Below are 22,553 nucleotides of genomic sequence, written 5' to 3'. Positions count from 1 at the left end.
ACTGGAAGACCACCCTCCTGGGGCTCCCTCATCTGCCCCCCCCTACGGTGCAGAGCCGCCACCACCCAGCTCTGCCCGCTTTACCAGACCCCGTCCCCAGTGACCTCAGCCCCCAGGGACCCTAGACCCTTCTGTTTAAAGAGCAGCCCCCGGCCGCCATGTTTGTGGCAGCTGAGAACAAATACTCTGGGACCTGGATTCACACCTGGCTCTACCACACTGTGACCTGCTGACACGCGTGGCCCGGCGCAAACTTCTCACCCCCGCTCAGCCTCGGTTTCCTCATCTATAAAATGGGAGTGACTAGCACAGGACTGCACAGGACTTGGATGGGATGACACACTAGCGTTTATTGAGCAGCCACCCTACGTCAGGCCTCCTGCTGCGTGACCTCATCTTCATCCCCTTCATCCTCAGCAGGTGGGGCTCTTCACCCCAAACACACGCAGCACCGGTCCGACCCAGAGCCTTTCTGATTCTCCAGGCACGGTGGCTCCGCAGGGACAGACTGGTCCATGGCCGAGTCCCAGCTGTCACAGGCTTGTGTCGGGGATGAACGGATGTTAGGTACCTCAAGCCAGATGCAGACAGACCAGAGGCAAGGGCGGGGACTCAAAGTCATTGTTAGTGCCTGGGGTCTGGTCGAGGTCAGCGCTTTTGACAATTTGTGATCTTGGGGCCCTCCCGGCTCCAGCACAGGGCACGTGAGGCAGACTGGGAGCACCCAGACGGTAACCGGCATGAGTCCCGCAGGGGCCGACCGAGGGCGGAGACCTCAGCTGGCCCACTTTCCCTGCCCGCCCCCCCACCGCCTCCGGTCGAGGCGACCCCCGCCCTGCCTCCTGGAGGGCGCTGAACGTCCCCTTCAGAGTAGGGCAGAGAAGGCCAGCGGTCAGGCCCACCTCGGGCCCTGGGCACGTCGGGTGAGGCCAGGGGTGGCCACGGCCCCGCCCAGGGCCCTGCGCCTGCCCCTGCCCCTACCCTGACAACCTCCCGCCAGGATGGAGCCTCTGCACTGCCTCCAGGAAGCCCACCTGGCCTCGCCTTCCGGGGATGTCCGCCTCCCCGTGCCCCTCCCACCTGGGCAGCAGACCCCCAGGAGCTCCAGCACTGAGGCCCGCCCCCAGCTAAGAATTCTGCCCCCACATGAGCCTTGCACCAAACAGGTGAGACCACCGTCAAAGCAGGGATCTAGAGGTCCTCAGGCCTCCCCTCTCCTCATCACCCTGGGGAAGCACGTCCAGACCTTGCTTTATTGAGGAACCCTGGATGGGAGAACCCACCTGCACCCCATCCCACCTGCACCCCGTCCCAGCCGCCCCTCCCATCCAGGCCCAGGGCTCCCGCCTGCTGGCTGGGAACCGGGCCCACCTGGCGGCCTGGCTGCAGGGCCTCCCCCCAGGCCGGGCCACACTGGTGCCCACGCCCCGGGACCAGGAGGAGGGTGAAGCAAACCGCAGGACAGAAGAGGAGAGAAGCCCAAACAGGGTACAGATGGAAGACTCCTTGGTCTGACCTCGGTCTCTGTCCTCAAAATCCAGAACACTCCAAGCCCTGGGCACCCCTGCTATGGCCCTGGGGTCTAACCTGTCCTCCCCCACTCTCAGCGAACTGCCCGCCTCCCCGGGCCTGCTCAGACCTGTGACCCCGTGTGCGTGGTCCCCGGAACACAGGCTCTGCCTTCAGCCCCTGCCCACAGAGGGCCCAGAGGCCCTCGGGCACCCAGTGGGGAAGAGCGGAGAGTGGCCCACTCCGGACCCCCGTCATGGCCGGCCCTGCCCTCTGCGCTCGGGGTGGCTGCCTCCACCACCCCACGAGGTTAGAAAACAAGAAGCACTAAGGGGCGGGCGGACCGAGAGGCAGGCGGGGAGACTCTTAGAGGGCAGCGCGGTCAGGGCACCGCTAGGGGAGCAGCCGTGTGTCTGAGTTCTGTGCCGAGACGCTGGGTGACTCGGGCCCGATGAGCCCCAGGCCATACAAATTGAGGATGGAGTCAGCAATGATGCGGGCCGTGCGCTTCTGGTACCCGCCCGAGGTCACCATGAGGATGGGCACCTGGCAGCCACGGACTATCTGGAACACCAGTTCATCCCGCTTCACAATGCCCTGTGGGGGATGGGGAGGGCTGACTCAGGCAGGCCTGGACCCCTGTGGTGTCCGGAAGTCCTGCTGCAGTCTAGCTCTGCTCCGGACTGTTGTTTTTCAGCCCCTCTCCTCCCAACATTAGGCTGCCCACCTTCCCTGCTGCTGCCGAGTCCGCAGGGCAGAGCTTGCCCCCCACGGTCAGGACATACCCCAGGGCTGATGGACAGCCCCCCCAGGCGGTCCCCCTCGAGGATGTCGGTGCCCGCGTTGTACACCACCACGTCGGGCAGGTGCTCCTGGAGGGCTCTCTTGATGTTCGTCTCGACTTTATCCAGGTACTCGTCGTCCTCCACGCCCCAGTCCAGCTCCACCTTCCGCCTGATGGCCTCTGGGAGGGAGACACGGACAACCCGGTTTGCAGGGAAGGAAACAGGCCCAGGATGAGCAAGACTGTGGTCACCAGGTGAGCCTGGAAGCTGGTCTGTCCGACGCCGGCACTGCTCGGCCTCACTCCACCCAAAACTAAGCCGGAAAGAGCACCAAGCGCTGCCAAAGGGACCTGGAGGACAGCAGGGGGTGTGCAGAGGCCTGTGCTGGGGGGCGAGATCGCACCGCCCTCAGCCCTCGCCCAGGCACGTGGACACCCTGCGCCACCCTCACGCCCAGCTGCAGCACTGTCGCGGTTCAGCGAGAAGCTGGTCCCTTGGGCCACACCAGTCGCTGACGTATCCACACCAGACTCGCCAGTGCCTGGTGCAAGATCATCCCCTACCTGCAAAGGTAGAGCCCTATTTTCAAATCTCATCTGAAAGCCTCTTCCTTTTGATTGATGAGTTTAACCCACTTTCATTTACTTTGACTACTGTATTTGAACTTATTTCTTATTTTGTATTTTCAGTTTATCCTATTTTTTTATCGTCTCCCTTCCTATTTTCTACCACAGATGTGTACCACGTGCGTGTTTACTGGACCGTGTTATGCGACCTTGGGTGGGCGGGTGACTTCTCCAGGTCTCAGTTTCCTCCTCTGTAAAATGGAAACAATTCCCACTCCCGGGCGCTGTGAGTGGTGCAGTGGCTCCTGCAGGGCCCGCGTGTGGGAAACGCCCAGGGAAGAGCGCGCCACACAAGCAAGAACGCGCTTCAGACGGAGGGGCGGGGCGGCAGCTTACGCTTGGCGAAGCGGTCCCCAGGGTAGATGTGGCGGTTGTAGACATCCATGATGTACACGCGCCGGTCGCCCATGAAGTCTCGCTCATGCCCGTTGCCCTGCGGAGAGGACGTGGAAACCACTCACAGGCAGGTGCCCTCGGCACGGCTGGGCCCCTCCCGCCCCAGCCCGGCATCGCGGCTTGCTCTCGGGGGCAGAGGGTTTCATGGCTGCCCAGTGGCAGAGCCGGGATTCAACCTCCAAACCCGGCCCCATGGCCTTCAAGCATGACCTTGAGCAAGCGCCAGCCCTCTTGGTTTCCCCACCTGAGGCAGAAATCCTGGCTCTGCCACCCTCTCAAGTCTGTGGCAGGATTGGTTGGGCCCAGGGACGGAAAAGCAACGCAAAGGACTGTGCGTGTGACTTGGCTCAGGAGCGCAGAGCCTCGAGGACCCGGAGCAGGACCCTGCCTAGCACAAGGCCCCAAGTGCAGTAGGGGGGGGGGCCTTCACGAGCCATGGGACCCCCTCCCGTGTCTCAGCAGAGCAGCCGCCGCGTGCGGGGTCCTGAGGAGGAGTGCCCCTGCGCCCAGGCAACACGTTCTTCAGCGGTGGTCTCGGGGGCCCGAGCCACCCTGAAACCATGCGAGCACCCCCTGAGGAGCAGGTCCACGGTGCACGCCGGCTGTGCCGTGCCCCAGGCGACTGCGAGCCCCGGGGCGCCGCAGCTGGGTTCACAGCAAGAGCAGCAGCAGCGTGGGGGCCGGTTTAGGAAGCGCCATCACCTGGCACGTGGTGCGAGGGGCAGTCAGGAGGCGGGAGGGGAGCAAGGAGGAGGACCCGCCACCCCGGGCAGAGGGACAAAGACCCTCCGTGTCCAGCCTGCAAGACGGAGGACAGGAGCCACGAAAGACACAGGAGGTCAGGGTGGGGGCGGCAGAGGCCTGGGTACAGGGAGGGGAGCCCCGAAGTATGGGGCTGTGTGGCAGGCAGAGGCTGCTGGGGACATGGGGAGGAAGACTCTCCTGCCACAGTGGCGTTCCGGGGCCTGGGGTGGCGGGTCCTGAGAGAGCCCAGCCCCTGCAGGACACTCACCTGATGGGCATCGAGGTCAATGATGGTGGCCCTGGAGATGCCCTCCACACGCTCAAACAGGAACTGTCCAGGCAGGAGAGGGGAGATGTGAGGACCCAGACGGGCCAGAGGACCCAGCCCCCAGGGACTCCCGGTTGGTGAGGGGCCGGGCAGGAGGACACACGTGCCTGTCGGGCTCCAGAGAAGCATGTGTGCATGCAGGAGGTGGTCAGGGAAGGCTCCCTGGAGGAGGGGGTGTGGCTGTGCTCTAAAGGGTCAGAGGTCGAGAAGGAGATTCCCTGGGAAATGTGTCAGGGTGAAGAGGGAATCCCCCTAGCCCTGGAACTTCACTCCCCAATCTCTGCCTCTCCGTCAGACGCCCAGGCCTAAATGCCTCTCCTCCAGGAAGCCTTCACCCCCTCCTGCTCCCCTCCAGGAAGGTCCCGTGTTTCCCTCTCACCTAATGGCCCGGCCAGCCTGCTGTCCCACCTGCTGCCCCCCTTAATCTATGTGCCCCGTGAAAGCAGGGATCACGTTGGCCCATTCCTGACGCCCAGCACAAGGCCAGGCACAACGCAGCTGGGGGCACCGTGGGGCCGGACAGCCCAGGCGGCCAGCACCAGCTCTGCGCCTTGCAACTTCGCGCCCTCACCTCTCTGGGCCACGCTCCTCCTGTGGGGACCCAGTGAGGCGAGTCACGGAGCACAGCACAGGGCTGAGCGTGCAGTAAGTGCCAGCTGTCATCGGCACCAACACCCTGTCCCCTCCACCCTTCCTCCCACTCGTTTGCAGCAATGCCTGTCTTCCCAGCGCTTAGCACTGCTGAGATAGGGCACGTCCTGCCCTGCCCCGGGCCCCTGGCTCCGTGCGGGGCTGGAACAACTACCTCCCGCCACAGGCAGCCCTGCTAAGCTACATGGAAGAGAAGGTGTCAGATCTGGACTCAGTTCCGGCCCGGAGCAACCCAGGTGAGCCCTCTACCCGCTCCAAGCCTCAGCTCCCTTCCCTGCAATGCGGGGCGAGAACACCCAACTTGGGGCCGTGGAGGGGGCTCCAGGGAGGGCTCTTGGAGGCCAAGCCCCCACATGCTCAGGGACATACCTTGATGGCGAGCGTGATGTCTGCGTAGGCGCAGAAGCCCCCGCCCCGGTCGCTGGAGCAGTGGTGGAAGCCGCCCCCTGCGGACGGGCAGACAGCGGCACTGGTCGCCGCTCCCCTGTCCAGCCACCCCTCCCGCATCCCCCTTTCTCAGCTCCCAGGACAGCTCCCCAGACTCCAGCTTGGCAGACTGAACTGAGCCCCTCAGTTCCAGCCACCTCTCAGGGCGTCCCCAGCAAGCCGGCCACAGTGCCTGCTCATAACCCCAGAGACAGGGAGCTCATCACCCCCAAGGCAGAAAGCTGCTCCCTTCCCCCATGGAGCTGGGCCTGCCTCCACGTGACTCCCTGCACCAGCGGGGGTGGTGGCACGCAGGACCACCTGATTCTGCCTAGGTGGAAGGGGATGGTTGGGAGGGCACCCTCTGCTGGTCAGGGCTGCCCATGGCAATGGGGAGGGGCTGGAGACCAGGACCCACCGCCCCTCCCCCCCGCCCTGCCTCAGACAAAGCCTCAGAGCCCCAGGGTGGGCAGCAAGCCCTTCCCCCGCAACCCCTGGGAGGACCTGAGTGGCAGGGGCCCTCTGAAATTGAGCCCGACACCTGCCCCCCCAGACGCAAGGGACTTGCCCCTTCCCCCACTCAGGAGGCCATCGCGGGATCACAATGGTGAGGTAACAGCCCACGCTGAACCCCCATCAGGCACTGAGCTTGCTGAAGACTCCCTGCAGCCCTGGGAGAGGCACTGTCAGCACCAACATCCCCATTCTACAGATGAGAAGACTGACTACACAGAGGTCAGCAACTTTGCTAGGGCCACAGCTAGGTAACAGCAGAGCCAGGACTCAAACCAGGCTGCATCAGGACCTGGGCTCTCAAGCTCTACCGGGCCACAGCACCGTCCATGGGGAAGGGCCCCGCAGGTCCTCCTCGGAGCCCTGCTGCAGACACAGGGGCGACAACCACTCGCTCGTCTGCACAGCAGGGACCCTGCGGACATCGCTGTGCCAGACCTAATGCCGGGCACCGGGCAATCCCAACACGGAAGAGGCCCCTCCCCTGGCCTGGCGGAGCTCACAGCCGAGGGCAGACAGACCCCACTGTGGGGCCTGAGCAAGCCACCGGGCTGCTCTCGCCGTTGTCCATTTCCTCATCGGGGAAATGGGCCTGATGACAGTTATGCCTAGCTCACCCTGGATGGGAAAGGGTTTTACAAACTGTCAAGTGCTGTGCCTCCACGAGGGACAATTACAGGGACAAGGAAGACTGATGTGTGTCGTCCTTCCGTGAGCCAACCTTGTGGGAAAGTCTGGGGGCTGGGGAGTGCGGGAACAGGCCCTGGGGACCCTGGGTGTATCCACCCATCACGACACGACCAAGCCGCTGCGGGCCACCCTGGGCCCCAGGAGACAGATGGAATCTTTCAGGAGAGACACAGAGAGGTTTCAGTGTCACGCAGAGATGCCAGAGGATGGCACAGGCTGTCTGGGACGGAGGGAGCTCCCTGTCACTGGAAGTATGCACAGGCAGGGCTGGGAAGCCACCTGGGGAACTCTTTAGACAAGGATCCCACGTCAGAGGGAGGCACTGGTTGGTCCCTCCCAGGAATCAGGTGGCTGCGCATCCACCTCCAGGCCACTCCATAAGGAGGCTCAGGGTGGCTCCAGAGACACCAGAGCCTCTGAATTCACGGCTGCCACCTCCAGTGTCCTCCCACCCCGCCCCACCCCCAGACCCGTTTCAGCCTGCGCCATCAGGCCAGGCTGGACGTTCCGAGGCCCAGGCACTTACCCACGTTGATGGCCCAGCCTCGCTCCACGGCCAGCTTCCCCGCCTTTGGAGACAAGCAGAGGGTGAGGGCGCCGCGGGCAGCCGATTCCCTCCCTGCCTCCCTCCCCGATCTGCGCACTCATTCCATGCACACTGCTTCAGCCAGCTGCGGGGCAGGGGCGGGCCGAGGAGGAACCCCCTCCAAGCAAACTCGCCAGTGCAGGAAGCAAGTATCAGACTGGCTGGCACATGAGATGTACGGTGCATACGCCCCTGTGCAATTTTGCAAGGGAACCAGAAGAAATAAAAGTACTAATCATCAATCACAAGTAAGCTGATGGTAATTTTAATGTGGCTTTCAAAGGGAAAATGGGCAATTTTTTCCTAATGGAAATATAGTAGACTGGATACTGAAATCCTGTAGGAAATCATAGTTTTGGGGTAGGCGGTAATATTCCACTAAGCTAAAAATATAAAAAGGTACAGGTTGGGCGAGGTGGCTCACGCCTGTAATCCTAGCACTTTGGGAGGCCGAGGCGGGCGGATTGTTTGAGCTCAGGAGTTCGAGACCAGCCTGAGCAAGAGCGAGACCCCATCTCTACTAAAAACAGAAAGAAATTATATGGACAGCTAAAAAAATATATATAGAAAAAATTAGCCGGGCACAGTGGCACATGCCTGTAGTCCCAGCTACTTGGGAGGCTGAGGCAGTCTGATTGCTTGAGCCCAGGAGTTTGAGTTTGCTGTGAGCTAGGCTGATGCCACGGCACTCTAGCCCGGGTAACAGAGCGAGGCTCTGTCAAAAAAAAAAAAAAGGTACAAATTTGCAAATCTAAAAGGAAACTGTAGGGGATCAGCAGGTACTGACCCAGGGCTGGGTTAGACGGCCACATACTGAAATGTGGAATGTTCCTCTGCCTCCAATTGACGAGGCAGTCTGTGGCTAAATTCTCAGAAAACTACACACAAGATGTGAGGATTCTTTATTGTCACCCAGCGTGGGGAAGGCGTTGAGATCATGGGCATTAGTTTTCCATCTTAAGTCTGGGTGCACTAGAGCCATAGTTTTAGGGTATACTCTTCAGGGGACGGAGATATATCTTATACACCAGCAAACACGGTAGGTAATAGGCGGTCAGGGGGAAGGAACAATGAATTCCAATGCCCCAAGATAGGAAAAAAGGCTTTTGGAGAAAGGGTCATTGTTGCTGAGCCCTGAGGAATATTTAGGATTTCGTTCAGCCACTAAGTGTGGGGAGGGCATTCCAGGGCCAAGGAGGTGGGAGGGAGCCCGGGGTGCAGGGGCCCCCGGCCCAGCCGTGCCGCCCCTCCCCACCTACCATTATGGTTCCTCCTGTTTGGGTCCGAAGGGGCCTCAGCACCTTCCTCTGCACGAGGAAGTTGGGGAGAAAGACGACAGGGGGGATTTCCGTGATGGTGGCGACAACAAAGGACCACTGCGGAAAGAGACATGGCTGTCGGCCTCCCACTGCCCCGCCAGAGGCAGCCGGTGGGAAATCAGATCCCCTTGCAATGCCCTGAGCACGGTCTCAAGGTGCCCTTGGATGAACGCCCTGGCCAAGCGCACTTCCTTTGGCGAGAAACGAGAGCTGCGGCCCCCTGCCCGCAGAGCAGTTTACGCAGCGCGCTTCTCACGGCCCGCCAGCCCACGTGCCTCGGCGCTCCGAAGCCCTCGGCTGCCCTCTTGCGCCTAGAACGGGAACTGCAGAGGGCTCCAAGCCAGCTGTGCGGACCCAGGGCTTTGGGACAACCGGTCCACCCACTGCCCACCATTGTACAGAAGGCGACACTGAGGCCCTGGTCTCCTTCCTCCCCTGCACTGCATGGTTTTTTCATCCATCGGGAATCTGAGCTCCCTGCAAAAGGGGCATCCTGCCCTCATCTCCGGTTGCTGAGGCAGGGAGCCTAGGGCACGTGAAAAGTATTTATGCCAAGACCAGGACAGAGTGTGCCCTGTGACCTCCAAGGCCCCCAGGCAAACACCAGGGCTCTGACTGCCCCGCTGCACCCAAATCCCGAGCCACCTCCGCCTGCCTGAGACTGCATCTAAGCCTTTCTCCTGCTCCCCCCGACCCCAGGCAGGTCCCTGGTGGGCCCAGCTGCACAGTGCCCGGGGAGTCACTTCCTTGGTGGGTGTGCAGTAAGTGCCTGCTAGGCACCCCGAGGCTGGTGCTGGGGGTCTTGTCCCCAGGCCAGGACACTCGCAGCCTGGTTGGGAGGCAGGTAAGTCAAAATGCAGTGTCCTAAGTGCCATGGAGAGGAGGGGTATGGGGCACAGAGGAGGTGCCATCTGCAGGAGGTGACGAGTGAACAGGACTCATCCAGATGCAGGGTCAAAGTAAAAAGGCAACTGCCAGCAGAGAAGCAAGTCCACGATCTAGAGAAGCTGGGTGCAGCTGGGCCAGGGCAAGGTGCCTTGTCACGTGGGGCTTAGCTGGCTAGCCCAGGCTCATGCACTGTCAGAGCAGTAGGGAGCCACAAATGGTGCTGTTCCAAGCTGCTCTAGCTGCAGCAAGGAGAACCAATTAGGGGAACAAGAATAGAAGCAGCAGCCCCAGGGAGGAAGCAGATAATGAGGGCGTGGGTAGGTGGGAAGGGCAGGTGTAAACAGCATGTGGGGATGGGGGAGGCAGGGAGGGCAGAGAGGGTTCCAGGAGGAAACCCAGGTATTGGGCCTGGGGCCTGTGACGGTGACGGCCCCACCTGAGAGGAAAGCCTGGGGCAGGTTGGGAAGAAGGTGCTGGGTTCTGCTCTTGATGGGCAAGTCGGCCCCTGGGGCAGCCAGGCTGAGGTTTAGGTGAGGGAGGAGCTCAGGAGAGGGTGGGGCGGAGAGACCCAGGAGACATGACGGGGGGTGGGAGAGCGGGAGACTAGGTCGGAACCACAGGACTCCGAGGTTGAAGGGCAAGGGGCTGCCCAGGACAGGGGCGACGGTGTGGGAAGATGCCCAGGAGGCCACGTGAAGAGGTTGCTGGAAGGCGCGGGTGGAGGGAGGCACTGAGGCTGCTGAGGCATCATGGGAGAGAACTGGGAAGGCCGGCCAGGGCATCCACCAACCAGAAGGAGAAGGGTTTTAGGATGGGAGAGACCCTGGCGCGTTCAACAAGCAGCTGGCAGACAGGCAGGCAGAAAGGCCGAGGCGGGGTGTGATGACAGAAAGGGGACGTGCCTTGAGGGGCCAGGGGTTGCCCCAGCCAGGAGGCACCATGGGGGCCGGCAAGAGGCAGGACGTGACCTGTGTCTGGCCCCCAGAGGGCCCTGTGGCATAGGCTACCGGCCACCCACGTGACATCTTGCTGGGGTCCTGGGTGTGCTGCCACCCAGGCTGCCCTTTACTGCCGGGGAACGCCCACGTGGCCACCCCTCCCAGGCTGGCAAGGACACCCGAAGGTGGGGAAGCTCGCCTCCCCCCCCCCCCCCGGGGAGGAGCTGGTGAGCAGGTCCCACGGGACCCAGACTGCCGGTGGTCTGGAAGGGGAGGTGCCCGTCGGGCCTCCCACGGGCCCGGGCCCTCTGCCGTGGAGGCATCGCAGGGCCTGGGAGGGGGCAGGGGTCCAGAGCTGGGACCAGGAAGGCCGGACAGCTGCAGGCCACGCACCTGAGTGTGCACGGCAGACCCAGAGAAGGGAAGGCCCCTGCCCAGGGCCATCGGCTCCTGTCTGCCACACCAATCCCACGGCCCAGGACAGGCCTGGCGTGTGGCAGGAACAGAACCACGGTTTTCTAGCAACGAATGAACAGTGAGCCACGGAAGGAACATGGTAAGTCACTGCCTGCCTCCTCCCTGGGCAAGCCAGCAGGGGAGACACCGAAAGATGATGAAGTCGAATCCCAGCCTCCTGCGAGGCAGCCGAGATGCAAAACCGCAGGCAGGCGCTCCTCTCCGCAGTCACCGCTGTCACAGCACTGCGCCAGGACAGGTTCCACGGGGAAGTAAGTTTGGGAAACACGGCTTACCTGCGTCACCCACTTCCTGGAAATTCACAGCACACTCTGGCGTGGAAAAGGCTCTGAGGAGTTCTGCAGTAAACGATCCTCTTCAGCTTTGCTTCACCCAGTGTTTCCCAAACTTCCTGACGAAGACTTCCGCCCGCCCCCTTTGCTTTTTACGCAACACATGCCAGCCTTCCGCAAAGCTGCGGCGGCGTGGGATGTGCTTGGGAACCTCAAAGCTACCAACTGGATCTGACCTGGGCCAGGGGCCAGGTGCAGCCACCCGGAGCATGTGTGGGACTCGGCCGGTGGGGCCAGCCCCCACAGCGGAAGGCGTGCGTGTGTCTGCCACACCAGCACCCCCGGGAGACAAGTCCCTCGGGGAGCAGCAGGCTTCGGGCAGCGAGGAGGAGGCTGGCACCTGGGCCCTCTCCCCAGCCCAGCAACGGTTTCTGCACAAGGCAGCAACATGGTCACCGATACTCCAGGCTGCGCTGTTCAATCTGGTAGCTGCCAGCCACATGTGGCCACTCAGCTATGATTTTAAATTAATCAAAGTCTTGAAAAATTAGAATTTCATTCCTCAGTCACACTTGCCACATTTCAAGAGCCACGTGCGGCTTGTGGCTACTGGACTGGACAGAGAAGAACTGGAACATTTCCATCCTTGTGGACGATTCTGTTGGACGGCACTGCTCCTACTGGTGGCCACGGTGAAAAATAAATGGAGGGGTGGGGCAGACAGGTGGCTGGGAGCTGGGTGAGGGGAGGAGAGAAGGGGGCCCTGGCCAGAGCAGGCCATGTGGTCAGAGGAGCGACAGGTGCGCCCGGGGGTGGGGGGCGCCAGGCATCACTGGGTGACATCTGGAGATTGGCTGACAAACGGCAGGGGGTAAGCAACAGAATGCCAATGACAAAGCAGCCAGCCAGGGAGCCATGGAGAGAGGCCTGGAGGATGGGGCAGGCAGGGACGTGCCACAGTGCCACGGACAGTACTTTATCTGGGGCTTGCGGCAGGCTGCAGAGGGCCCGCCCAGGCCGGGCTCAGAAGTCCTCCTCAGCATCAAAACGGTCCAACTCAGGGTCTGCCATGGGCTGCATGAATTTGGGCACAACTCGTTACCTTTACGTGCCTCCGTCTGCCTCGTCTACAGAACAGGGCTTGGGTGAGGACGTGGGCGTGGAAACCGGTCAGAAAGGCCTGTCCTGTCGCCCAGTCTAAAATACCCCCACCTGGGCCCCCAGGAGGCCCACCCCAGCCTCATCTTTCCACGCAGCACTTGTCCCTACCTGGGGCTACAGTATGTCCCGGTCGGTATCTGTCTCCCTCGGAAGGATGCCAGCTCCGCGGGCAGGGTGCTGACAATGCCGGGCACACAGTGGGCGCCTGCAGCACATCCTGTTAATCTCCTTTTCTGGCAAGTGCACCCATTGCCCTTCCTGCACCCTGCTCCTGATGGAAGCCCCCACCTGCACTGCCCCAGGGGAGCCATGACTGACACGGGCGATGACAGCCTGGCCGCCTGCTGCTGAGCCGGGCAACCTGTGGGGACACACACCTACCTGAGCCCCCTGTGGGACCAGGCTGAGGCCACGCCTCCAGCCCACACCTGTGCTCAGTTCCTTCCCCTGTCCTCTGCCACCCGCCTGCCTCCACCAGGTTCACCTGAAATCACCTGCACCTGGATCCCCAAATCAGGTTCTGCTTCCAGGGCTCTGGTTCTCCCAGCGTGGTTCCGGACGGGCAGCTCTGTACCACTGCAGAATGCATTAGAAATGCCCGAGCCCAGGCCCCCCAGACATCCTGAACCGAAGCCCTGGGGGTGGGGCCCGGGATCCTGTTGCAACAAGGCCTCCAGTGATCCTGATGCTCGCTCAGGCCTCAGAACCACCGTGCCAGGGACCGTGACCTAATGCTGAATGAATGCATTATGCGCCCGGCCTGATACCACCACCCGCCAAAGGGCAAAACCTGCAAACTTCCCCATCCCAGGCCTTGGCCAGGTGGAGGGCCGGGCCAGGCTGTCAAAAGGTGGAAACAACTCCAATGTCCACAAACTCAAGAACGGATAAACGAGTATGGTGTCCCCATACAATGGACCATTCAGCGCTGGAAGGGAATGAAGTGCTGAGGCAGGCTCAACATGGATGAGCCCCGAAAACACTGCTGAGACAGCCAGACTGGAAGGCCACACATTGTATGAGTCCACTCATAGGCAGCGTCTGCCACAGGCGCATCCAGAGAGAGAATGCAGACTGTGGGCTGCCCAGGGCAGGGGCAGGGAGGACGGGCAGCGACTGCTCACAGGGAACACGGTTTCCTTCGGGGGTGATGAAAACGTTTTGCAGCCAGACAGAGCTGGCGGTGCACTGCATTGTGAATGGACCACACACCACTGAGCTGTATGCTTCAACATGGTTAATGGTTAATTTTGTTACCTGGATTTTACCACAATAAAAAACATTGTTTTTAAAGGAGAGAGGAGCCCCGTAAGGGAAGAAGAGACAAATAAGAGAGAGTTGGAGACCCTGAGCATCTCGTTCCCGCAGAGACTCTCCCAGGCACTTCCGCCCGCCAGGCGCTGCATGCTGAGGTCTCCCTCCGCCCACACCTCACTGGCACACACTGGAGCTACTTCTGCCTCAGGGTCCTCGCACTTCCCGGAGGTGCACCCCTCCTGCTCGTCCCTCCCCGTCTGCGATCTCAATCCTCCCCATCCCCTTTCCTGCTGTCCCTTCCTCTCCTCACCACCCTGAGCGCCTTCTAACATCCTGTATTATTACTTCATCATCACGTTCATTGCCCGACTCCCCCACCTATACGCCAGCTCCCTAAGGAAAGGGACTAATTCCATCCCGTCCCCACAGCACCTAGAACATGGTGCTCACTAAGCACTTACAGTCCCAAGCACTGCCCAGCACAGGTGCACAAGGACAGGAAGCTGCACAGCACTAACCGCACCCCATGGCAAACTGGAGACTAGGCAGAAGGCAAGAGCCCAGGGCTGGCCCATCCCAGACCGTGGGCCTTGCACACGGCAGGCGCTCAGTAAACATTCGTTTCCCCGAACTGACGTCATCTTGCGAACATCAGGCTCCTGCTTCTCCTTCGGGCCACCCCAGTGCAGGGCCAGGCATGAGCCCCGGACCAGGGGAGAGGGCAGAGTGGGAAGAGGTGGGAGCGGAGTGGGTGTCACGGCACACACACAGCGCCCAGGGAAAGGCAGCCCTGGGAAAGCCGCAGGAACTCGCCGAGGCCCTGCTCTGGTGCCCACGGCAGCGGAAAGAGAAAAGAAACTCAGCAGACATGGGGGCGGGGCAGACGCTCCTGACGCCAGATGCCAGACGATGTCCGAACTGAGCAGCAAGGGCATGTCACACCATGTCACTCTCCCGCTCAAATCCCTCTCGTGACTGACCACAGTGCCTGGAACGAAATCCACTCTCTTCCCACGGCCTGGGAGACCCTGCGTGACCTGTGCTACTGGCCTCCCTCACTGCACCACGGACCAGGGCAATGTTCTGTTCCCTTCTGTCTGGCCACCAAAGCATCCTTCTCCCCTTTGGGATACCAAGTCCCCTCCCCGCTCCAGGCCCGCAACTCTGGAGCATTCTCCCTTCAAAGCTCCACATGAGTGTCACCTACTCCTATCTTTAGACTCAGCTCAAACCTCACCTCCTCTGTGAGGCCCTCCCTGACCACCCAGTTACCCTCTATTCTTCATTTTCTTCACAGCCCTTGGTGATCTCTGAAATGCTCCTGGGACAGCTGTTGAGCCTAAGAATACTGAATTATAGAAATGCCCCCTGTATTTCTGGAGACAAGATTTGATTTCAGAAGTCAAATAAGTCTTTGCCTTAAGGAAAAGATAAATGTGTTAGTTCAAGAGCTGCCTCGTCTCAGGAGGGCGTCTTGCTGGTCAGTAGAAGCTGCATCTCAAGGAGACAGCTGTAAACTGGGCCTTTGGTTCTCACCTGTTTTGAAAGACAAGGCAGGCCTCCCTTAGGACCAAAGGTTGTTGGTGCTGCTGACTGGTGGACCCCCGGAGATGAGAGCTAATCAGATAGATATGCTAATGCCCAAGCCGGGCCCAGATGGAACCATGTGGTTAAAGTAATTAACACAAAGCACAGCCCATGTTGACTTCTGGGATCATCTCTGTCTCCAAGAACACAATCACCGGAGCCAAGATGTCTCTGTTTGTTGCTAAAGTAATAGCCTTATCATAAAACTTAGAAGTTTGCCCCAAGACGATTTTATAACCCATTGTTCCCCTAGTTAGAGTTAAAGGATCTGTAGTAGCCTTTTAGGAGACTTTGACCCTAAAGCAAACTGCCTGTTAGTATGCAAATCCCGTTGCCCTTGGCAACGGGGAAGCCTGTATGTATCCTATATAATACCTGTGTGGAGTTTCAGTCGGGGAAATATTTGATGCGGGTAAAATATTTCCATCCGGATACCCTCCTTTATCTATTTTCATAAACTTTTACTTTATAAACTATATCTTTGGCTCTGTGTATTATAATTGCCATTACTTTATATTTTTATTTCTGTTTCCTACTATATTTTTCATCCTTTGCGATGACCCCTGCCTGAGAGACCAGATCGGAGGACCTCTTTGCAGGGAGCGTAGCTAACTCCCTGCAGACAGCTACTTTATTTTCAATCTTCCACACCTAAAATGCAAATCCATGGGAGTCTGGACCCTTGCTGTCTTATTCTTCTCCCCGTATTTGGCACACAGTTGGCATTCAATGCAGACGTGCTGACTGACTACCTCCTCACCTTACAAGGCGCTATGGAAATCATTGTCTTTCTCCTTTTGGTCTGGCTGCCAGGGAGCTCCAAGCCAAATATGTAGCTCAATCACCACTGTGGTTAACCTTTTCAGTTGACATACCTGAATTCTCCTCCTGCCTTTGACCTCAATTTTCTACTTAAGACTTGACCTGGTAACACTTTTTTAAATTATTACTTATCACACGGTATGCTGCTTTCAGGCTTTTGGGGGATCAAGGCCAGGCACACAGCCTGCCCTGCACAGTTCCCCTGAAGTCCCCTTAAATGGGTAGGGTCCTGGAGCCTGGCCCCCTATCCCCAGCCTTCTCCTGGCCCACCCTGGCCCACCTCAGCCCGGCCCCACTCTGTCCTGGTTTCTCCCTGCCCCAACGGAGTGTCCCGTCCCCGCCCTCCCCTCCCCATCTGGACTCCGGCAGGCATGTCCTCCCAGCCCAGCCCCAGGCCATGGACTATGCCCAGGAAACCAGAGCAGCCAAGCTGGGCTCCCTGCCAAGGCCTCACACACCTCTCTCTCCCAGGAGCCAGGTTTCAGCCTCTTCCTGGTAATCTTTCATGAGCTCACACTGTCATAGCACCATCTAGAATTCTCACAGCTTGGGCTGGGGGAGCAGGGAAGGTAGCAGCCATGACCTGGAAGACCGGCCTGGTGTCCTGCCAGGCCCGACTGACTGCACAGGTGCCCTTGAGCAGGCACAGCATTTTTCTGGGCCTAGGCTGCTCCACCTGTAGAGCAGAGGGGCCTAGTGACCTCTCGTATTCACTGTGGCTCTGAGTCCAGGGAGAGTCCAGCCAGGAGGCCTGGGGGTCAGGACTCCCACATCCTTGGAGCAGAGAACCTGTGGCGTCCCTGACTCCAGCACCACCAGGGCAGGCTGCAACCCCTGTCCTGGCCTCTCCTCTGCCCCCCACAGGGGACTGACTGAATGCCTCGGCCCTCAGAACCCCAGCCAGCATGGGAGCAGGAGCTCTGCGGCCTCCCCTAGAAGGAGGTCACAAACCGGCAGCTAGTGTGCTCAGTTTGGTCTGCAAGTAGGATTTAAAAATCTTAAAGTGAGTTGCTACATTAAGAAATCAGGAAATGTCGCTCAATAACCTGGATTCCGGCTTCTCTTTGAAGGCAGGTACTCTGGCCCTGCTGGGCCCACAGTGGAGCCGAGTAGCAGCTGCCCACCTGGGGAGGGGCGGGAGTTCTCCACGTCACCCCACACACCACCACTGACCTGCCTATTTGTTTATGTTTCCTGCTGGGCCCTGGGTTTCAAACTAATTTTTAGCCCAACAATTTTCAACAAGTCTTTAGCAGAAGTCTTTGGAACGGAATCTTAAACTTCAGCCCAATAGAAAAATAGGCCAAAGTGGAGGAGCTTTGGTTGGATGGGAACAGGAGGCTAGGGTACCACCCCGGCCCCCCACCATCCCAGCAGGGGTCTCTGAGGCTGGTCCACAGAGCACAGATTGATGGATGCTAACGCAGAAGCCCAGATCTCCTATGCAGATTTGGTCTCCACCAGCAGACATACCTACTTGCATACCCACTAGAGAAGAGAGCTCACTACCTCCAGAGTGGCCCGGGCCACCCTGGGGTCTGACTTTTTATGACCGCTCTCTCCTTCTCTTAGAGACCACAGACTTACATGATCCCCCTGCACCAGGGACAGGAATAGGTGCCCCTCGAGGCTGTGCTTCCTCAGGCTGAGCTGCCCCCTCCCCTGGCCACTCCTCCGGGCCACAGCCCCCCGGCCCACTGTCCTGTACCTTCAGCTCGTTGAGATAGCGCCTCGTGTGCACCACCAGCAGGTCCTCGTCCGAGGCCTCCCTCGCCTCCACCAGCATGGAGTCAGACAGAAGCTTCTCTTCTGAAACCACAAATCGAACAAACACCCTGCTCCGCTGCTGACCTCAAGGCCAGGCCCAGCCTCTGCCCTTCCCACAGGCTACAGACTTAGCCTCTGGCAGCCTGTGCCCGGGAGGTGGGCACTGCGGCTTGTGGGCATTCTGAGAAAGGGCTGCTTCCCTGGCCAATGTGGGCAATGGCTAGGCCCTCTGGCCAAGGGGCGCTGAACATGATGCACAGTGACCTCCATGCTTCCCAAGCCACTGAGAGCCACAAGGGAAGCTCAGGTGTGACTGGACAACTTTCAGAGGCGAGTGGCACAAGGGTCAACAATATTAACTCCCAAGGTGAGAAAACCTCTTCTTAGGAATCCTCCCTCCACCTTCTGATGACATCATGGGAGGCTCAGCGTGGTGTGGCCTGTCCTTAATACCTGCCTAAGCCCTGATCATCTCTGTTTTGAACCAGCAACCAGGCTCACAGCCTGCAGGCAACAGTAACCGGCCTGAATTGAACTGCAATGTTTTCATTGCATTTAGTTTTTACCATGACCTTCTATTTATGGCAAGTGAAACTGCGTTTTCCCACTTAGATGACATAATATTTCCTTTTAAAACAAGTTTAAGTGCCCCCCCCAACCAAGGCTAAGTCATTAAAAATATGAAGTAAATAATGGAACAGGTGGCGTGAGGAGATGGCAAGGTCCCAAGAGTGGTTTGCAACTGACTGGTATTTGGGAAACACATTACTTCCTCACTTCTTACACACACCAGACAAGATTCGCTCCATTCTGCAAAAGAAGACAGAAAGGCTGACAGCAGGAAGTAGCCTAGGACACCGAGAACCAGACCACGATGCTCTGAGCTCCAGGGAAATCAGAATCTAGGGGACTTGTTTCAATGAGTCACCCTTAGAAACAAACCCTGGTAGAAACCAACAAGTCCCATACATTTTCCACATATAGCTCCAGGAAGTACTCCCTTCCCAGAACATTCCACGGTCTCTACTGCCTTCAGGCAAAGGGCCAGCTCCTTTCCTGACACAGCATCTGAGGGCCCCTGCCTCCCTTCCGTCCTCATCCTCAGAGGAGAGAGGAGGGAACTCGGGACAACTGGTGGCCCTGAGATAAGGGAGACAAGGAAGCCTTCTGTCGAGCTACTGGGTGATGCAGGAACCCAAGAAGGAGCACTAGATAGAACAACTCCAGCTGGGTCTGCTGTAAATAGAGCATACGGACCATATTTAGGAAGGCAAGAGACCCACTGCAAGGTGACAGGCAGGTGGGCTCCACTCCGCTTGCCAGGGTTCTCACCATCACTGAACACCACTGGGGCTCTTCCTATTTTTCTTTGAATGCTCATTCTGGTCGCTACCACAAATGGAAAATCAATATCACTTGCCATAAATAGAAGCTAACCAAAAAACAAAACAAATACAGTGGAAATAAGCAGTGTTATTAATCTCTAATTCCACCCTATTTTCTGTAAGACACAGAACCTGAGGCTTGCTCTAGATTTGTTGAAAAGGAAGATGGGGTGGGAAGCGGTGGCTCCCACCTGTAGTCCAGCACTCTGAGAGGCTGACGGGGGGAGGATCGCTTGAGCCCAGGAGTTTGAGGTTGCAGTGAGCTATGATGATGTCACTGCACCCCACCCAGGGTGACAGAGCGAGAATCTGTCTAAAAAGAAGGAAAGAAAAAGAAAAAGAAAAAAAAGAAAAGGGAGATGGGGAGACAGGCTTAGGTGTTAAACATGGGCTAGCTCCACAGTGAAACTTTCTCCATGATGTGATCACAAGAGTTGTATGATTTAAAAATATTCAATGTTTCATCCTACACCATGTAACATTTCCCAATTCTCTCAATTAAGGGACCCCTGATATAGAGAACAGAAATATTCATGCATGAGCCTACTGTGATGCCCAAATTTCCCACCTAAATCAGGCCCCTGGATTACAAACCACAGTAAAAAACAAAACAAAACAATGTGCTCTCCAGAACATCATCTTGCTCAGTGGAATGAGCTGTGAAGTGGGGAGCCCGGAGCTTTGAGTTCTGAACCTCACTCTGCCTTTTAGGAGCTGTATGACCATGGGCATGTTTCCTAACCTTTCTGGGCCCCAATTCTCCCCATCTGTAAGCAAGGGGGTTGGAATAAAGGTTCTCTACCTCCTGGACTCTCTGAACTTCAGGGAATGGATTTGGACTTCCCCCAACTTCAGCTCCCCTTCCACTGGGCCTCTGGGGGCAGAGGCAGGACTAAAGTCCACCTCAGTGGGGAACCAGTGAGAGTCTGAGACAGGAACATAGGCTTAGGGGTCTGTGTTGGAAAGATCCTTTAGACAGCACGGGTGGAGGGCAGTCTGAGGACCAAAACTAGAGCCAAGAGAGTCTGAAGTTTATGTTGGGGACAAGGATGGGGAGAACAGCTGGGTTAGAGGAAGGAGATGTAGGGTCTGAGGTGAGCCTTCCATACCTTTTAGGAAATTGATCACTTTGCCCCATTTCCCCGCATCAAAAGGGTGCAGCTTCTCCAGGCCCATGAAGGTGATGTTGTAGCGCGGCGAGTACACGATTGGCCAGCGTGTGTCTGGCACATGCTGGTACAGCTGTGTTGTGTGTAGCCTACCATGTGCAAAAGGACAGACACACAGATGAGGGCAGCCTGGGGCAGCAAGCAGCCTCCTCCTCCCGAGCCCACTTGGATTGACCAGGCAGCCCTGATCCAGCACCGCCAGCCCTCTCACCACAGAAAAGGGCCACGTGACGACAGCAGCAACAGTAACAGCTCCTCACTGAGCACTAGCTGCCTCCCCCACCCACTTCCAACTCCTCCCCACAGCAGCCTTGGGAGGTAAGCACCACGATGGCTCAGAGAGGGGACCAGGTGTGCCCAAGGTCATCCGGCAGGTCTGTGGGGAAGCAGGTATGCACCCAGCTGTGTCTGGCTGCAAGCCCTCAGCCCCTCACCTCTACACTATAGTGATTACCCCAACAGCTGTGCGGTCCTAGGCCTCAGCTGTAAAGTGCGTGGCTGCTGCCAGGACTGAAATGATGCAGCTAAAGAGCTGGGCACAGAAAGCGCACAGAAACCCAAGTGCGGACTCGCAGGGGCTGTGGCCCAACCCGGTGCAAGCGGTGGGGGTCATCTGGGGCCCGCAGCGCGGCCGCTCGCCCCCCAGTACACCCTCACAGCCACCACACAGGGACAAGAAACCCACTCCAGTGGCTGCCCCTGTGGGGGCCCGCACAGCTGGCGGGGCCGGGGTAGGGCAGACGTCAAACCCACGCACGTCGCCAGCCCCCCCGGATCGGGACCTTGGCCGCGGAGAAGGAGCGCAGGGCAGGCCCGGCGTGCGGGGCAGGCCTAGGAACAACCGGCCCGAGCGCTCCCTCGCCCGCCGTACCCGGGTCCGCACCTGGTGGGCCCACCCTGCCGCCCACGCACTCACCCTCCCGCCACGGCGACCTCTGGGAACCCCCAGGGCTCGGCTTGGCGTCCCACCCGCGCCCGACCCCGCCGCACTCACATCCCGGGGCTGGGCCCTCCCTTCGCCGGCCGCCGCTCCGCGACCGGGCGGGGCGGGCGCGGGTGGGACAGGCCGGCCCAGGACACGCCCCCGGCCTCGGCTCCTCCACTGGGGGCGGGGCTCCGGCGGGCTCGGCGGCGCTCAGCCCGCGCCCGCGCTCGCGTCACAGAGGGCGGTGTCCCGCGCGCCGTTCGCTCCCCGAAGGAGGCCACGCCCCCAATGCCCATCAAACGCGAAGTCCCGCCCGCCGCAGACAAATGCCCATTGGAATCTCTTCTGGCTCAGAAAGCCACGCCCCTCCCATCAAGGGCGCAGCATGGAGGGGTGGAACGTGCCGCGTCGCCCCGCCCAGGGGCGTGGTCACTTTATGCCCCGCCCCTCCGGCCTGTTCCCAAACTAGGTAGAAACAGCGTGAGAGCTCGGAACACCTGGTTTCGCCTTGGACTGTGCAGCTGCTTTGCTGTGTGACCTTGGCCAGGAGTCTGCGTTCTTTGGGCCTATGTTTCCACTAGTAAAATGTAAGGGCGGGGAGAGTTGCTCTGGCCCTGCTCTCTCTGGCCTGATGGGAACCATGACCTCTCTCTGGAGGCCACATCCAGTCTCCGCACGCCCCACCCCCCTCCCGCCCTGGCATCTTTGGTGGCTCTGACATGAGACAAGCACTCACTGCACAAGTCACATAGGCTCTCTGAGCCTCAGTTTCCTCATCTGTAGAACAAGCCTGGTGATCCAAGGTTCAGGACGTGAATACAGTCGGGTATCTGTGCACATTCATCTGTCCCCACCCCAACCTCCTCCACCAGGGAAAGCCGAGAAGAGCCAGAACAACAGCTGGGGGTGTCTGTGAGGATGAAATCTGGGAGGAGTCCCCAACAATAGAGCCCCAGAGGACAGAGACAATAGCCCTCTCTGTGGGCCCAGCTGTCCCCGCCAACCAAACAGAAGCAGCTGACCAGAGGACTGCCCGGCGCAGGGCAGTCGGGATCCCCTGGGCTCCGTGGGGGCGGCGGTGAGACAGGGCAAGGCACCGTGAAGGGGAAGGGCACAGACGTTTGAGGAGTGTCCGCCTCTTGGTTGCATGATGGCATTTGATTCTCACAGCCTAATCCCATGAGGGGTGCCATCGTCACCCCAACTTTGTCATGAGGTTACTGAGGTTCAGGCCTGGATAAAACCCTGGATAAAACCCAGACCAGCACAGTGGTCTTGGCCAAGTTGCTTCAGCTCTCTGTTCCTTCACTTCTGCATCTGAAAATGAGGTGA

General features: G+C 59.1%; 1 protein-coding gene across 2 annotated transcripts; it reads right to left on the bottom strand.

Annotated features, from left to right (window-relative positions):
* Nucleotides 1-1,233: 1,233 nt before the first annotated feature.
* Nucleotides 1,234-21,312, bottom strand: HDAC11 (histone deacetylase 11). Of its 2 annotated transcripts, none has more exons than XM_069483990.1 (10): nt 21,291-21,312; nt 20,237-20,385; nt 17,684-17,784; nt 8,514-8,630; nt 7,195-7,237; nt 5,409-5,485; nt 4,329-4,391; nt 3,257-3,353; nt 2,295-2,473; nt 1,234-2,106 (listed from the first exon to the last, which is right to left on the bottom strand). In XM_069483990.1, coding segments are annotated over exons 1-10 (1,032 nt in total). In that variant the 5' UTR covers nt 21,293-21,312; the 3' UTR covers nt 1,234-1,902. The 2 variants fall into 2 exon arrangements, with proteins under 2 accessions (XP_069340091.1, XP_069340092.1); XM_069483991.1 differs by lacking the exon at nt 21,291-21,312 and adding an exon at nt 21,213-21,278.
* Between the last annotated feature and the right edge of the window lie 1,241 nt (nt 21,313-22,553).

This window comes from Eulemur rufifrons, chromosome 10 (genome assembly GCF_041146395.1).
Source record: "Eulemur rufifrons isolate Redbay chromosome 10, OSU_ERuf_1, whole genome shotgun sequence".
NCBI lineage: Eukaryota > Metazoa > Chordata > Mammalia > Primates > Lemuridae > Eulemur > Eulemur rufifrons.
Note: the sequence above shows the minus strand (reverse complement) of the source record. Positions and strands in the feature narration are given on the sequence as shown.

Excerpts from the sequence above, each read along its gene's own strand:
- HDAC11 (XM_069483990.1), bottom strand. Across the intron at positions 8,631-17,683 it reads GCTATCTCAACGAGCTGAAG|TGGTCCTTTGTTGTCGCCAC; the intron begins GTACAGGACAGT and ends CTCTTTCCGCAG. Across the intron at positions 7,238-8,513 it reads AAACAGGAGGAACCATAATG|GCGGGGAAGCTGGCCGTGGA; the intron begins GTAGGTGGGGAG and ends TTGTCTCCAAAG.